Below are 17,975 nucleotides of genomic sequence, written 5' to 3'. Positions count from 1 at the left end.
AATCAGCATGCACATTGCTGCTGTTTGTGCTTGTTGAGGTCAATTGTGCCTTAGTCGCAAAGAGGCCAGGAGCAGATATCTGGCTTCATGGCTGCCTGTGAGGTCACTTGAGCCTGAGGACCTGACATTCCAGCTTGCTGCATATTGCTGCTGCTTGTGTTTGTGGAGTCATTCAGCCTCAGTATCTGCTAGGCCACTAGGAGCCACATTGCTCCTTTTTTGTATTTGTGAGGACACTTCTGTTGAGTGCCTGACAGGCCAGTGCTGGTGCTGTGGGTGGGGTTTGTGGTTGTGAGGTCACTTGTGGGTCAGTGCCTGATAGGCCAGTGCTTGGCCTGTGGGTGGAGTTTGTGTTTGTGATGTCACTTGTGGCTGAGTTCCTGTTAGGCCAGTGCTGGTCCTGTGGGTGGAGTTTGTGTTTATGATGTCACTTGTGGGTCAGTGCCTGATAGGCCAGTGCTGGTGCTGTAGGTGGAGTTTGTGTTTGTGATGTCACTTGTGGCTGAGTGCCTGATAGGCCAGTGCTGGTGCTGTGGGTGGAGTTTGTGTTTGTGATGTCACTTGTGGCTCAGTGCCTGATAGGCCAGTGCTGGTGATGTCAGTGGAGTTTGTGTTTGTGATGTCACTTGTGGCTCAGTGCCTGATAGGCCAGTGCTGGTCCTGTGGGTGCAGTTTGTGTTTGTGATGTCACTTGTGGCTCAGTGCCTGATAGGCCAGTGCTGGTGATATGGGTGCAGTTTGTGGTTGTGATGTCACTTGTGGCTCAGTTCCTGATAGGCCAGTGCTGGTGATGTGGGTGCAGTTTGTGTTTGTGAGGTCACTTGTGGCTCAGTGCCTGATAGGCCAGTGCTGGTGATATGGGTGCAGTTTGTGGTTGTGATGTCACTTGTGGCTCAGTTCCTGATAGGCCAGTGCTGGTGATGTGGGTGCAGTTTGTGTTTGTGAGGTCACTTGTGCGTCAGTTCCTGATAGGCCAGTGCTGGTGATGTGGCTGGAGTTTGTGTTTGTGATGTCACTTGTGGCTCAATGCCTGATAGGCCAGTGCTGGTGCTGTGGGTGCAGTTTGTGTTTGTGATGTCACTTGTGGCTGAGTGCCTGATAGGCCAGTGCTGGTCCATCTGGCTACAGTTTGTGTTTGTGATGTCACTTGTGGCTCCGTGCTTGATAGGCCAGTGCTGGTGATGTGCGTTCAGTTTGTGTTTGTGATGTCACTTGTGTCTCAGTGCCTGATAGGCCAGTGCTGGTGATGTGGGTGGAGTTTGTGGTTGTGATGTCACTTGTGGCTCAGTGCCTGATAGACCAGTGCTGGTCACGTGGGTTCAGTTTTTGTTTGTGATGTCACTTGTGGCTGAGTGCCTGATAGGCCAGTGCTGGTCCTGTGGCTGCAGTTTGTGTTTGTGAGGTCACTTGTGGCTGAGTGCCTGATAGGCCAGTGCTGGTGATGTGGGTGGAGTTTGTGGTTGTGATGTCCCTTGTGGCTCAGTGCCTGATAGGCCAGTGCTGGTCACGTGGGTTCAGTTTTTGTTTGTGATGTCACTTGTGGCTGAGTGCCTGATAGGCCAGTGCTGGTCCTGTGGCTGCAGTTTGTGTTTGTGAGGTCACTTGTGGCTGAGTGCCTGATAGGCCAGTGCTGGTGATGTGGGTGCAGTTTGTGTTTGTGATGTCACTTGTGGCTGAGTGCCTTATAGGCCAGTGCTGGTCAGGTGTGTGCAGTTTGTGTCTGTGATGTCACTTGTGGCTGAGTGCCTGATAGGCCAGTGCTGGTGCTGTGGGTGGAGTTGGTGGTTGTGAGGTCACTTGTTGCTCAGTGCCTGATAGGCCAGTGCTGGTGATGTGGGTGGAGTTTGTGGTTGTGATGTCTCTTGTGGCTCAGTGCCTGATAGGCCAGTGCTGGTGATGTGGGTGTAGGTTGTGGTTGTGATGTCACTTGTGCCTGAGTGCCTGATAGGCCAGTGCTCGTCCTTTGGGTGGAGTTTTTGTTTGTGATGTCACTTGTGTCTCAGTGCCTGATCGGCCAGTGCTGGTGCTGTGGGTGCAGTTTTTGTTTGTGATGTCACGTGTGGCTGAGTGCCTGATAGGCCAGTGCTGGTGGTGTGGGTGCAGTTTGTGGTTGTGAGGTCAGTTGTGGCTCAGTGCCTGATAGGCCAGTGCTGGTGCTGTGGGTGCAGTTTGTGTTTGTGATGTCCCTTGTGGCTGAGTGCCTGATAGGCCAGTGCTGGTGGTGTGGGTGCAGTTTGTGGTTGTGATGCCACTTGTGGCTCAGTGCCTGATAGGCCAGTGCTGGTGCTGTGGGTGCAGTTTGTGTTTGTGATGTCACTTGTGGCTGAGTGCCTGATAGGCCAATTCTGGTCCATCTGGCTGCAGTTTGTGGTTGTGAGGTCACTTGTGGCTGAGTGCCTGATAGGCCAGTGCTGGTGATATGGGTGCAGTTTGTGTTTGTGATGTCACTTGTGGCTGAGTGCCTGATAGGCCAGTGCTCGTATTGTGGGTGCCCTTTGTGTTTGTGATGTCACTTGTGGCTGAGTGCCTGATAGGCCAGTTGTGGTCACATGGCTGTATTTTGTGTTTGTGATGTCACTTGTGGCTGAGTGCCTGATAGGCCAGTGCTGGTGATGTGGGTGCAGTTTGTGTTTGTGATGTCACTTGTGGCTCAGTGCCTGATAGGCCAGTGCTGGTGATGTGGCTGCAGTTTGTGGTTGTGATGTCACTTGTGGCTCAGTGCTTGATAGGCCAGTGCTGGTGATGTGCGTTCAGTTTGTGTTTGTGATGTCACTTGTGGCTCAGTGCCTGATAGGCCAGTGCTGGTGCTGTGGGTGGATTTTGTGTTTGTGATGTCACTTGTGGCTGAGTGCCTTATAGGCCAGTGCTGGTGATGTGGCTGCATTTTGTGTTTGTGATGTCACTTGTGGCTGAGTGCCTGATAGGCCAGTGCTGGTGATATGGGTGATGTTTGTGGTTGTGATGTCACTTGTGGCTGAGTTCCTGATAGGCCAGTGCTGGTGATGTGGCTGGAATTTGTGTTTGTGATGTCACTTGTGGCTCAGTGTCTGATAGGCCAGTGCTGGTGATGTGGGTGCAGTTTGTGGTTGTGATGTCACTTGTGTCTCAGTGGCTGATCGGCCAGTGCTCGTCCTTTGGGTGGAGTTTTTGTTTGTGATGTCACGTGTGGCAGAGTGCCTGATAGGCCAGTGCTGGTGATGTGGGTGCAGTTTGTGTCTGTGATGTCACTTGTGGGTCAGTGCCTGATCGGCCAGTGCTGGTGCTGTGGGTGGAGTTTTTGTTTGTGATGTCACTTGTGGCTGAGTGCCTGATAGGCCAGTGCTGGTGCTGTGGGTGGATTTTGTGTTTGTGATGTCACTTGTGGCTGAGTGCCTGATAGGCCAATTCTGGTTCATCTGGCTGCAGTTTGTGGTTCTGAGGTCACTTGTGGCTGAGTGCCTGATAGGCCAGTGCTGGTGATGTGGGTGCAGTTTGTGGTTGTGATGTCGCTTGTGGCTCAGTGCCTGATAGGCCAGTGCTGGTGATGTGGGTGGCATTTGTGTTTGTGATGTCACTTGTGGCTGAGTGCCTGATAGGCCAGTGCTGGTCCTGTGGCTGCAGTTTGTATTTGTGAGGTAACTTGTGGCTGAGTGCCTGATAGGCCAGTGCTGGTGGTGTGGGTGCAGTTTGTGTTTGTGATGTCACTTGTGCCTGAGTGCCTGATAGGCCCGTGCTGGTGATGTGGGTGCAGTTTGTGGTTATGAGGTCACTTGTGGCTGAGTGCCTGATAGGCCAGTGCTGGTGCTGTGGGCGGAGTTTGTGTTTGTGATGTCACTTGTGGCTGAGTGCCTGATAGGGCAGTGCTGGTGATGTGGCTGCAGTTTGTGTTTGTGATGTCACTTGTGGCTCAGTGCCTGATAGGCCAGTGCTGGTGATGTGGCTGCAGTTTGTGTTTGTGATGTCACTTGTGGCTCACTGCCTGATAGGCCAGTGCTGGTGCTGTGGGTGCAGTTTGTGGTTGTGATGCCACTTGTGGCTCAGTGCCTGATAGGCCAGTGCTGGTCCTGTGGCTGCAGTTTGTAGTTGTGAGGTCAGTTGTGGTTCAGTGCCTGATAGGCCAGTGCTGGTGGTGTGGGTGCAGTTTTTGTCTGTGATGTCACTTGTGTCTCAGTGCCTGATAGGCCAGTACTGGTCCTGTGGGTGCAGTTTGTGTTTGTGATGTCACTTTTGGCTGAGTGCCAGCTAGGCCAGTGCTGGTCACGTGGCTGCAGTTTCTGGTTGTGAGGTCAGTTGTGTCTCAGTGCCTGATAGGCCAGTGCTGGTGATGTGGGTGCATGTTGTGTTTGTAATGTCACTTGTGCGTCAGTTCCTGATAGGCCAGTGCTGGTGATGTGGCTGCAGTTTTTGTTTGTGATGTCACTTGTGGCTGAGTGCCAGCTAGGCCAGTGCTGGTGATGTGGGTGCAGTTTGTGGTTGTCAGGTCACTTGTAGCTCAGTGCCTGATAGGCCAGTGCTGGTGGTGTGGCTGCAGTCTGTGTTTGTGATGTCACTTGTTCCTGAGTGCCTTATAGGCTAGTGCTGGTCAGGTGTGTGCAGTGTGTGTTTGTGATGTCACTTGTGGCTCAGTGCCTGATAGGCCAGTGCTGCTGATGTGGGTGCAGTTTGTGTTTGTGATGTCACTTGTGGCTGAGTGCCTGATAGGCCAGTGCTGGTGCTGTGGGTGCAGTTTGTGTTTGTGATGTCACTTGTGGCTGAGTGCCTGATAGGCCAGTGCTGGTGATGTGGCTGCAGTTTGTGGTTGTGATGTCACTTTTGCCTCAAGTCCTGATAGGCCAGTGGTGGGCACGTTGTTGCTGGATTTACCTGTCAGTTTACTTCTGCCTCAGCACCCCATAGTCCCACAGTATGTTCATGTGTCCTCTTTGTCGATTTGATGTCATTGTGCCCCTGTACCTTATAGGCCAGCAGGAAGCACATGGTTGCCGTGCGGATGTGAGTTCACTTTTGCCTCCGCGTCTGATAGGCCCCTAGCAGGCAGAAGGTTTTACAGCTTCGTTGGAAATCACTTTTGCTCAGTACCTGGCTGAGAGCACAAGAAGGATCTTATTGCCAGCAATAATACTTAAAAACTTAGAAATATGATTCCTGCTGCTCATTACCAGTACCCAAGAGCAAACAAAACAGAACAGATTATTTTATCTGTTTGGCTCCCCAGACAGAACACAGCGAGGTTCCCATCTGGTGAGCACTGGCACTGGTCTTGCATGCCTATGTTTATCGGCTGCGGGCTCCCGGAGGTCTACTTCAATGGGCACAGCAAATGCCCTGGGTGTGGGAGGACCCAGAGAAGGCAGCTCGACCTTTTTCTGCAATAGTAAAGGGACATTACCTTTGTTAGGGGGGTGTTCAAGTATTGTTACGACAGATATTTTAGCCAGGGGATAGAGAACGGATATTGGGAAAAGGATAGGGAATTGGCAGACTGAGATAGAAGCCGACAACCTTGACGAGTAGATCCGAATTGGGATTATAATAATACAAATGATTGGGCAGCATGTGAAATGGCATGCCAAAATCTGGTTTTAGCTATAAGAACTGCCGGGCAAATGGGTGTTATCTCAGAAAAGGTACTAGCGTTAGCAAAAGTCTGAGGAACACTCAATTTTTGAAACAGTCTGCTTGCAGCAAACTATGCTCTTATGCTATGGAGGGATGTCTGTGGAAAATGTTAATGAAAAGCTGGCAGCGAGCGTATTGGTCCAGCAAGCAGCACCAGATATCCACGAGTATTTCAGAAAACATGCTCCCGGGTGGCGGGGAGAGAATTTACAGACGATACTATCGTTATCAACTTTCATATACGATGGAAGATCAGCAAAAGAAAGGAAGGAGAAGGAAAGGCGAAAGCGGGAGGAAGTGAGTATGTTGGCAGCAGCGCTGGGAGGAATTCCAAAGATGAAAGGAAAGGGAATAAATGTGAGTGGATGAGGTCAAAGAGGAAGAGGGACCAGAAGAGCAGGAATGGGTGTAAAACAGCACCCGCCTTTCCTGGGAGGCTGAACAGGGATTTGAGCCTGTGATTGCTGATTTGATTAAGAATGGAATTATAGTACAATGTACTTCCCCTTGTAATACCCCTGTATTGCCTGTGAAGAAACCAAAACTGGACCCAAATGGGGAACTGGTATACCGCTTTGTACAAGATTTGCAAGCAATTAATAAAATAGTGGATCTACCACACCCTGTGGTCCCTGATCTGATCCAAGTCCTTACGGAAATTCCCTCAGATGCAAACTGTTTTACTGTTGTGGATCTAACGGCAGCTTTCTTTACTATACCAGTCCATGAAGAGTCACAGTTCCTCTTTGCCTTTACTTGGAAAGCACAGCAGTGTGCATGGACCAGACTGCCACAAAGATTCATGGATTCTTCCACACTGTTTTCGAGAATATTGAAAAGAGATTTACAAACGATTATGCTGTCAAAAACCATCCCTAAACTGATACAATATATAGATGACTTGTTGATTGCGAGTACTGATTGTGATATTTGTTAGCCAGATAGTAAAACATTGTTGTGTGCCCCAGCGGAAAAGGTGCATAAAGTCTCCCTTGCCAAAAGGCAGTTGTGCCAGCAACAAGTTAATTATTTGGGAATGATAATTCGGTCAGGAGAGAGATTGATCTCATTGGAGTGAATAGAAGCAAGCCAGGAAATACTAGTCCTTCAGATGAAAAGGCAGGTTAGGGCCTTTTTAGGTGCAATAGGATTTAATAGGTATTGGATACCCGGATTTAGTGAAAAAGCAAAGGTATTAACACAGTTAACTAAGGATAGTGAACCAGATTTAATGGTGTGGACTCCAGAGGTGGAAAAAGCATTTAAGAGTTAAAGCAGGAAGTTATGGAAGCTCCCGCTCTAGCTTTACCGGACTCTGGTAAGCCCTTTGTGTTATATCTGAATGAACGAAAGCGAATCACAAGCAGTGTGCTAGTTCACAAAACTGCCCGGCGCTGGCATGCGATAACTTATCAGTATGAGCTAGTTTTGCTCACTGAACCAAATGTAATGTTAGAACAGTGTGATACGCTAAACCCAGTTACTCTGTTACCAGAAATACTGCAAGCTAAGGAAAAATTATTTCACAGTTGCTTGGAAACAATAGATTTGAGGCTGACTGTTCTGCCTACTGTGGAAGAAGAGCCCCTGCACAATCCGGATTTAATATTGTTCTGTGATGGATCATCATACTATGAAAAGGGTCGAAGGGTTGCTGGGTATGCAGTAACTACGCAATGTATATATAGTGCTGGAAGCGGGATCCCTTCCAGGACATTTTGGGGCTCAGGTGGCGGAATTGATAGCCTTAACCCGAGCATGTATTATAGCCATGAGTAAGACTGCTAATATCTATACGGACTCCAAATACGCTTTGGGAGTGATATTTGCAATGGGAATAATTTGGAGAGAAAAAGGGGTTTTGACTGTGGCAGGACATCAAGTAGCCCTCCGAGATCAGATTGTAGAGTTATTAAGGGCTTTGGAAAAATCTCTGCAGTTAGCAGTCCTGTATCAGAGGGCTCACCAACGAGACGCTTTGGATATAACTAAGGGAAATAACCTTGCTGATGCCACAGCAAAAGCAGCTGCCCTACAACCACTGCCTACCAAACTCGGGCCACGAGAAGAAATGGTAATGACTGAAACTATAGAAGAACTGGAGGAAGAACACCAAGCAACACCTAAGGAAGAGGTAGAAGGATGGAAGCGTTTGGGAGCAGAACAAAAAAAGGGGATATGTTTTTTGTAGGGAAAACCGTTGCTCCCTAAGATCATGTTGATAACACTAGTAAGAGAACTCCATGGACAGATGCACGGGGGGATGTTGTATTTAGACAACGACATTTCCCACTCATGGGCAGCACCAGGTTTGACTCAAACAATTTTACAAATAACGAAAAAGTGTTTAGTATGCATGGAATACAACACTAAATCAAAGCTAGAAGCTAAAATAAAAGGAGGGCGTCGTTAGGCTTGGATGCCGTTTCAAAAATTACAAACGGATTTTGCAGACATGACCCTGAAAGAAGGACAGAAACATCTGTTAGTCATAGTTGAACAATTATCCCGTTGGGTGGAAGCATTCCCAGTCAGGAAGGCTACAGCCCAAGCGGTAGTAGAAGCCTTACTGAAATATATCATACCACACGTTGGGGTACCGGAGGAAATAGATTCTGATAAAGGAGCTCATTTTACTGCTGAAATACTAAAAGCAATATATGAAACACTGGAAATTCAGAGAAGACTACGTACACCTTATCATCCTCAATCCTCAGGGCAGGTAGAAAGGATGAATCGTATACTAAAAATGAAGTTAGCCAAAATTTGCAGGGAGACTCAGTGGAAGGGGACAGAAGCATTGCCATTAGCGTTACGGGAATTAAGGCGGTGCCTGGGCCCAAGCCATGGGTTGACCCCTTTGAAATTTTGTTTGGCAGACCAGGTAGGATGCCAGGAACTTTTGTGCCAGCACATACCTGCCTTTTGGCAGGAGATGAAGCTGTTACCCAATACGTTATGTGTCTGCAGAATAGTTTCAAGAATAAGAGATATACAGCTGTAATTACCCAACCTCTGCCTTTAGGAGATTACCTCCATCCATACTGACTGGGAGATTATGGTGTTGTAAAAACTCATAAAGCCAAAACCATGTTACAACCAAACTGGGAGGGCCCTGTACAGGTGTTATTGTGCCCTTATTCTGCTCTTAAGGTTGCAGGTAAAGAAACCTGGATTCATCACTCCCAAGTAAAGGCGGCCCCCAGCACTGCGACCTCCTCAGAGGCCATTCCAGTTTCTTGAGCATCTGCTGCAGAAGAGAGAATTCCTGTGCAACAGCAGGAAAACCTCTTCAAGGAAAACTGTATAGATTTGTCACACTCTGTAATTATTTTGTGCTCTGTGTTTAAATGTGATTTCTGGGTCATTTCTGTCTTTTATAGCTATTACAAGTTTAACCCTAGGCTGGGAAAATAATCGCACTGTACAATTTATGACTAAGGTCTCACAAGTAGGGAATGTGTCAGAATGTTGGTACTGCCTATACCAGCCTCAATCCCTGGACACCAATTTTGGTTGTCTAGCAGAGCCTGTTTCTGGTTTGGGCTGCTATCAGTCCAGTTTGACATATTTACACCCTAGGGTGCCAGATTTTTGGCAGCAACCCTTTAAGGCACATTCCTATGATAAAGCTCCATGGCATGTCAACATGCCTTAAAAAATCTACAAATAGAAGTGAGCTCTCTCTCTCAATTAGCCATCCAAAATCGATGGGCTTTAGTTTACCTGTTGGCCACATTTGTTTTTATGCAAACAAATCAAAACAAACTGAATATGATGTAAATGTCATTCAACGACATGTTCGTACCTTCCATCGGATAGCCAAAGAGCAGTCCCTGTCCAGTAGCCTAGCAGCAGAGTGGTCGTGGTTGTGGTCATGGCTACCAGATCTGGGAGGGTGGACCAGATGTGTTTTAATAATTTTAATGTTAATTCTGGCAGTAGGAACTGTGCTTTTCTGTTGTATCTCATGCATGGGTCAAATACGCCTCTCGTGTAAGGGGATAAAAGTATAGACCGGCATAACATTGGAAGCAGGCATGCATGAAATAAAAGGAGGGAATGTTAAGAAAATTTCCACTATACTCTAGTTTTGCAGAGAAAGAACATGCAAGGTCACAGCGCCCTGCAAGCAGAACATCTTCTCTGACCTTGCCTTAGCCCTGTTTTTCGTACAAAGTTGAAGAACTGCGAAGAAGCCAGTTTAACCCAGCCAGCAGCACAAAAAGTTCTTCAAAGGTAACACCAAAGGAGGTGTAAATTAGCAAATGAATAATTATAAGATGGATCAAATAAGGCTGGAATGGAACTACTTCTTACTGTATCATGGCAAGGGGATTGGTAGAACTGAGAATCGTGGCTAGATCTGGTTAGTTATGTAAACTAAAGTGTTGAATATGTAACAACTTACTACTGCTTAAAAGTGGTAACAGAAAGCTGCTTGGGTCCCTTCTTCTGCTCTAAGAGGCACCTTATTGCTAGCAGTAAAAATTTAAAATTTAGAAATCTGACTCCTGCTGCTCATTACCGCTGCCCGTGAACACACAAAAGAAAAAAGATGATTTTAACACGAGTGACCTCACAACCACAAACTGCAGCCACATCACCAGCACTGGCCTATCAGGCCCTGAGCCACAAGTGACATCACAACCACAAACTGCAGCCATATGCCTGGTGTTATGGACAGTTAGGCTCGCTGGCCACCATAACAGGGTCTGACCCTAGGTTCCCGCTGAGGCAGAAGTTCAAAGTCAGAATGGAGCAAAACAAATTTTAATGATGCACGTACAGTAATTACAGCTTGAGCTGGGTGTCTCTGAAGAGAAACCCCGAACAAAGAAATCCCTGGGCAATTATACCCTTACAATCTAAATTCCCACCCTCATGCGATAGTTCGGACCAATATTAATATTTAGACATGGGGTCTTCCCCTTTTTCATTGGGTTCCTTCATTGTCTCTAGGCAGGCTGCTTCTTATCCTATTTTCAAGGTTGCAGCTTCTGCTCTCGGTTTTAACTTCTTTATCTTCCCGCCTTGAGCCAGCTCTGGGGCCCTCTTTCCCATAACTAGGTAATATCTAGGAGAAAGTTCACAGCTTGTGGCCTAAGACTTCAGCAAATTCAGCTACTTATGCTAAGCAAGTTATGCTAAGCGATCAACTCTAGACAGCTTCAGTGCAATATTCTTTAACAACTATTTCCCCTCGCTATCTGCCAGGAACCCACAAATGTCTGGGAGACTCAAGGCCGTCACAAATGACAGGAGACACCAACATGTGTTTGGGCAGTATATGCATTTCCGTTGGACAGTAGTGTAACGAGGGCTACGGGCTGAGGCACCAACCTCTACCCTGGAAGTGGTCACAGCAGAAGGGAATGGCTCCCATCCAAGGAACCTGCAGTCAGGAAAGTACTGCCACTCCCCATCTCCCTCCCTGTCCGCTCACATTTCACCCCAGATGAATTCCCTCTCAACACAGGAGGAAAAAAAGAAAAGAAAAAGACAACATTGTAAAATTTCCCATGCACAGCAACACCACTTTATTGTCTGTCAAGGAAGCAACAAGAATGGGACATTATTTCCCTTCCCTTCTAAACCATGCAATTTAATTGATTTAATATCCTCTCTTCCCTTCTGCTTTCCACCAATATTCTCATTGCTGTGTTCTTCTCAGGGGTTACCTAATGTGCAGCCTACTATTTCCCATATTGACTTTACTACTTTGCAGAACCAGCAGTGTGTTGTACAGAGGAGTGCAAAACTGCTATGAGCTCTGGGTACAAGCCAGAGCATTCCTGACCACTTTTCTGAGGGCCTCCCTGACCTCCCTGTTCCACAAGCTGTAGATGAGAGGGTTGAGCAGGGGCGTGAGGACGGTGTAGAAAAAGGAGAAGACTTTGTTGAGCTGCCTCAGAGGGGCTGTTCTGGCTATCAGGTAGACAACGGTGAGGGTGCCATAGAAAACCGTGACAACGGTGAGGTGAGAGGAGCAGGTGGAGAAGGCCTTCTGCCTGCCCACACTAGATGGGATCTTCAGGACAGCAGCTATGATGCACACATAGGATGCCAGTGTGAATAGGAAGGGGGAGACTACATCCAAGAGAGACAGTGTGAAACCTAGTAGTTTGACAACACTGGTGTCACTGCAGGCAAGCTCCAGCAAAGGGATAAAATCACAGAAGAAGTGGTCCATTGCCTTGGGGCCACAGAACCTTAAGCGGGATAAGAAAAAAGTGGCTATTGTAGTGAGAAGGAATCCCAGTAGCCACGATGCTGCTGCCAGCCGTAGAGAGACCTTCCAGGTCATGAGACTTGCATAGAGCAGGGGCTGGCATATGGCCAAGTACCGATTGCAGGCCATGGCCGTGAGCAGGAAACACTCAGTAGCTGCAAAAGAACCAAAGAAATAGAGCTGAGCCATATAGTCATGAGCAGAGATGGTCCTGTCCCCAGCCAGGAAGCTGGCCAGCAGCCGGGGCAGGATGGTGGAGCTGTAGCAAGTCTCCAAGGAGGACAGATTGCCCAGGAAGAAGTAAGTACATGGGAGCGTGCAGATGCTGGTCTGCCACCACGAGCACAACAATGAGGATGTTCCCAGACACGATGACCAAGTAGATCATAAGCAAGAGGAGGAAGAGTGGTGTCTGGAGTGAGGGGACACTCTCCCAACAGGAGAAACTCTACTGGTGATGTGCGGTTGTCCCATTCCCCTTTCTCCATGAATCACCGCAGGTCCCTCATTCCTCTTTTGCCAGCAAGGCAACCTACAAGAAAGAGGATTCATTTCTTTCTTTTGTTCTTGTATAAAAGAATTGTGGAGGAAGTTTCTGTCAGAGAAAACACGGACTTTGGCCCTTCTCTGACTGTGTTTGTGTCCGCTTTATGGCCTCCAGGACTAGGGAAAGGAGAGAATATGGTTCTCCCGGAGACTTAAGCCGTGTATCTAAAGAGAAGCCCCTTCTAGGGGAACCACAGAGGTGAGCTGCTCCACGGAGGTGCTCATTTCCTGCTTGCGGGGGGAGTTAGAGGAGAGCAAGCATTCGCTCAGCCTGTGACAGGGTCTCTCCTACACCTGAAGTTATTCTGAAGAGCAACCACAGTCCCTACCAGGCAAGAAAATCCCTTTATGTGAGCACATCATGCCAGAAGCCCTTTCTCCCCAAAGGAGGAGGAGGGGCACTGCACCAAGCAGCTGATTTCAGCTCTCTGAAACACTTGTCTTGGAAGGGACAGGCTGCATGCTTCCTTTGACAGTGTGTGGATCAGGAGTTGACATCAATGGCACCGTGCAGCATGACTGCGTGAGAGGGCTCTCAGAGAGCCGCCCCCCCCCCCACAGGCTTGAGAGAGAAAAGTGAGATAGATGTGAGAGAAGATGGACACCTGAGCTGATCAGCCAATATGGGCAAGAGAGATTTTGAGCAGGGTGGAAGAGAAGAGCACAGGGAAGATCATTTGCTTTGTGTAGTTCCCCCCTCAGCAATGGTTTCTGAGGGCTTTGGGGCTGCCTCGCGGTGCAGCCCAGCAGCTGGACCTCAGCCCTGACAGCTGTACTCGCGAGGCTCCCTGAGCAGCTTTGCTGGGAGCAGGGGTGGGTGTCTCCATGGTGAGTGCTGGGTGAGATTGGGAAGAAGCATTGTTCCCCTCCTGTTAAAGGCAAATGCCCAAGATATGCCCAAGGGCTACAAAGATGATTAGGGGACTGGAGCATCTCTCTTATGAGGAAAGGCTGAGAGAGCTGGGCCTGTTTAGCCTAGAGAAGAGAAGGCTGAGAGGAGATCTTATCAATGTGTACAAGTATCTGAAGGGAGGGTGTCAAGAGGATGGGACCAGACTCTTTTCAGTGGTGCCGAGCGACAGGACGCGAGGCAACGGGCACAAACTGAAACACAGACAATTCCATCTGAACATGAGGAAATACTTTTTCACTGTGAGGGTGACAGAGCACTGGAAGAGGTTGCCCAGAGAGGTGGTGGAGTCTCCTTCTCTGGAGATATTCCAAACGCGCCTGGACGCAATCCTGTGCAATGTGCTCTAGGTGACCCTGCTTGAGCAGGGGGGTTGGACTAGATGATCTCCAGAGGTCCCTTCCAACCTCAGCGATTCCGTGATTCTGCGATATGCCCGTGTGCATGGCCAGGGAATTCCCTGCTGGAGAAACACAGCCCTCTACCTGGATCCCACCTCCCAGCTGAGGTGTGGGTGCCCCCGACAGGGCCCTGGGGTGGCCCAGGAGCAGCAAAGGCATAAAGTCTAACTCTGCACCCACTGGCAAGCTCACCAGCACTCTGCTCATCAAACAAGGGAATCGAGGAAATGCGTAGAGGGAAGAGGGAGATGGTGGGGGAAAGGCATGCAAAAAAGGACATGCCCGTACCATTCTTGCCCAGAGGTGCCACCATGCAAAGCCTCACCAGCTCCAGAGGAACAGACCTGACTCAGAAGACACAACACAAAGCTGCAATCCTCAGGATGATGTGACGACCTCTGTGCTGATTGTTCCTGGGAAGGACGATCAAGCTGAGGTCTCAGCTCCTGTCTCTTCCCCACCGTGTCCTTCTCTTCCTTGAGCTCTCTGCAAACCTTGTCCCAGGGCTCAAGCATTGCTCTGCCCTTGCCATCTTCTTCTAGCAGCTCCTGTGGCATGTGTCCAGCAGCACATGCATGCCCCCTGCTCTCCACACTGTCCTGGGGTTAATAGCACTAAGGAGTCTCTGAAGGATAAAGCTGCAGCTCGTCTCTCCCCAGGGACTGCAGAGAAAGAACAGTGCTTAATTGGCAGGAGAAAGAAACCTCTGAGCTCCTGGAAACTTTGAAAACTCCTCTGGCATGTGGCTCTCCCCATAACTCTCATTCGCTCTAAACCTGGGACATGCCCCTTTGAAAAGGAAACTGAGGCAGAGAAATCATCAGGACTCCTCCAAACTCCTGAGGAAAAGTCAGGAGGAGAGATCCCATGCATGGGCTTCCCCTCACCTCCCTGCAGATGACTGTCTGTTCACTGACTCTCTCAGGTTTCGAGAGCCCTGATGGCCTGAGCTGGTCCCCCAGCCTCCCATGATGGTCAGTGGGAAGGGAGAGGCCGAGTCACAGGCACTTCCTCCCAGGCATGCAGACTTGTGCTGTGGGACAGGGTGAGCCCCCCCCTCCCCTTGGGTGCCAGGCTCTGCGCCCTGAGATGCAGGGGCCTGGCAGGTTGGGGGCTGAATGGAGCGGAGCTATGGATATGTCCCCCCCGGTTTGTGTCCATCTCTTGTGTTTGGGAGATGCCCATGAGCCTCCATGGCTTCCAGCATGTTACAGGGACCAGTAATGGGAATCACATTTGCACTGTGTCCCAACTGTATATTGCAATTGCAATGTTCTGCTAAGTTTAAGTTAGACGTGTGTTGTGATTTCAGTATATAGCTGTATCATTCTGCTAAATTCAAATCACATGTAATGTCAAATGTCTTCAGATATGTACATTTGATACTAAGCATTACATCCTCTCTGCATGGGAAAAGTAAGAGACCCTGGTCATAGAGTATTGGACTCTGGGAGTGGGGCAGGGTGGAAACAGAGCGTCCCAGGCCCTGCCGGCATCCCCATCTGGCAGAGCCCACTTGAGCTCTCGCCAGACAGCCAGCAGCATCGGGAGGGAGCCTTCTCCTTCCGACCCCTCCACGAAGTGCTTGATAGAGGCCCTGGTGGGGGAAGAGCTGGCGGTCCCCAACAGCCCCCCAACGCCACGCTGCTGGCCACACTGCCTGCCTGCCTTGGGGCAGCACAGCTCACCTGCACACATCTGTGCCTGCACAGCGGGGAACACCCCACACGCCTACAGGGCTGCCCAGTGCCCCGGCACCGCTGGACACCAGTCCTGTGGGGTCCACAGTCCCCACATTGGCCAGGCAGAGCTGCTGCTGACCACAGGGGAAAGGGGAACAGTGGGGCAGGGTGAGCAGTCCTTCTCAGGGCCCTGTGGCTGGGCCAGGGAGGGCTGATGGCTCTGGGGCTGGCTGGGCTCTGGATGCTGCTTTGGCGTCAGCTCCGTGTTGGGAATGTCAGGGTTTCACCCTTTGCAGGGAGCAACCTGCGCTGGGGCCATGAGCGGGGCCCTATCTGGACCCAGGCGATGTCCCACTCAGAGGCAGAGGAGGACGAGGAAGCGTGGGGATGGCCAAGGGCTCTGTCCCTTGCCCACCAACAGAGCAGCCTGCAGGACAGGTAGAGACTGTCTCTGTGCCCACGGTCTTTCTGTACATGGAGTCGCAGAGGAGTTTTGGTGGGAAGGGACCTCTGGAGGTCTCTAGTGCAACCTCCCATGCCAAGCAGGGCTGGTTGGAGCCCTACGGTCTTTTCTGGTGATCACTGGACCATGCCTGATGCTGGTTACCATCCCCAAACCTGCTCTGTTCCTCTTGGCCGGGCACTGCAGGATGGCACCTCTCGCCAGTGGGTCACTGCCCTGCCTGCCTTGCCGCCACACTCGGCTCCCAGATCCCCTTCCCGTATGCAGCAGCTCCGCTCTTGCTGCTCCTGACAGCATACTCTTTGTAGCAGCAACCCAGTCACAAATGGTGCATAAACACTTGAGCTGTGATACAGAAAGCCCTGCTCTCCTAACTGCCCATCGTAAAACCAGACCCAAGGGGCTGCCTTCACTTTTTCATCCAGATAACACGCTGTGCAGTGTAGCTGCATAGCAGGTCCAAACCCAAATCACTCCTTCCATATTTAATCTGGCTGTCAAGCAAGAGTTGCTGTATGGGGACCTTTTGTGTCCACAACCTTCTCTGGGATCTGCTTGCATCCACCTTTCTTTGCCAATGCTTTTTTGACTGCAGTGCATAGGTATGTCTGAGATAGAGATGGGGAGTCAGGTCAGCAGGATGGGGACTGGGTTGGGTGAGGGCCTGAGAGGTGCAGGGCCAGGCACAGGCATGTCCGCAGCGTAACTCAGGCCAGGCCCAAGGACAAGGGCAGCAGCTCCCCGGCAAGGGGGAGGAGGCCCCGCAATGACACCCGTCACTCTGTCTCCCCTGCTCTTGTGTCCAGCAGATCCCCCTCCCTGTCTGCCTGCAGACCCTCCATGCCCACCCCGCTGACCAGCACAGCACGAGAGCCCTGGCCCTGCAGCCCCTCCGGCACCTCCTGCTGCCTCAGGGACAGAGCAGCCTGCCCTGAGCTGCGGCGCAGAGAAACCTGTTTCTCGTTCTCATTTTCCATCGCTGAATGCTGCCCTGCTTTTCTCCTGGGACATCCCTGCTCCCCACAGAGCCTTTCCCCACGTGCGAATGTCCACGCTGGCCTGTCCAGCCCTGCCTGCACCCTTCCCTGGTGCTCCCCGCAGGGCCCCACGCTGACACTGCTGCTCTGCAGCGTGAGTGAACTGTGGGACCATGGGACCACAGGGGAACTCCTGACTCGGCACTGGCCATGCTGCTCAGGTGGCAAGCGGGCCCAACCACACAGGCATCACCACCACTGACACTGCTGGCACGTGCCTGTGCTCATGGACAGTGCTCAGAGTGACCCCAAGGTGTTTGCAATGGCAGGAGATGTGTTTGGGTGGGCACTAACTGTAGCCTGTGGTGTTTCACAGAGGGTGCACGAATCCCTCTCCAGGCCCCCTTCCCGGTCCTCCAGGGTCCCCACTGCCTCTCCGCAGGTTGCAGAGCCTTCCTTTCCCTGTGCATACCTGGATTTAGTGCTGTACATTCTGCTTACTCCACCATGGACTGTCTCTCACTTTGTGAGGCTCCACTCACTGCCCACCCCCAGGCACACATTGTCCCTGGAGATCCCCTGAGCTCTCCTGGGGGCTCAGATTCCCCTCCAGAAGAGTGGCCATCTGTCAGTGGCACTGTCACCTGTGCGATAGCCCTGGGTAGGCAACTCAGAGACTGTTCTCCATCTCCACTGGCACTGGTCACTGAGAAATGAGCCCCAAATCCAATCTGTGGTTCCTAACAGATCACTTGGAGACTCTGAGCTTGTTCTCCAGAGCCCACAGAGTTCACAAGCAGAACAGCAAGCCCTTTTGTGGTGCAATCCCTTGGGAGTATTCTTGACTCCCCCCCTTCTGAAGAAAGGCCAGACTTCAGGCACATCACAGAGGAGATCCCCTTTTATTATAGAAATGTTGTTCTGGAGACCAGCTCTGGCATAAAGGTGCTCAAAGCCTGCTCCTGCCTGTCTTCACAGGAATGCACAGGGAAGCACAATGCTACCACCACCACGTTAGGAGAGCGCTTAGCCCATATAGCCACACTAGAGCACAGCAGGATCAGGTGGAAATAGGGAGAATAGCCCTGAAAGGAGAAAGTCCTGCTGGCTTTGCTGGATGTGTCTCCAGGAAAGCTGCTGGTCCCATGCAAAGGCTGCAACCCAGA

General features: G+C 50.4%; 1 protein-coding gene across 1 annotated transcript; it reads right to left on the bottom strand.

The window, feature by feature from the left end:
* Window positions 1-11,362: 11,362 nt before the first annotated feature.
* On the bottom strand, window positions 11,363-12,218 carry LOC136996341 (olfactory receptor 6B1-like). The gene is given in 2 exon segments (XM_067317270.1): window positions 11,363-12,136; window positions 12,138-12,218. Coding segments are annotated over 2 exon segments (855 nt in total).
* Between the last annotated feature and the right edge of the window lie 5,757 nt (window positions 12,219-17,975).

The sequence above is a fragment of the Apteryx mantelli genome, unplaced genomic scaffold, assembly GCF_036417845.1.
Source record: "Apteryx mantelli isolate bAptMan1 unplaced genomic scaffold, bAptMan1.hap1 HAP1_SCAFFOLD_34, whole genome shotgun sequence".
NCBI lineage: Eukaryota > Metazoa > Chordata > Aves > Apterygiformes > Apterygidae > Apteryx > Apteryx mantelli.
This window is presented reverse-complemented; position numbering and strand designations above follow the sequence as displayed.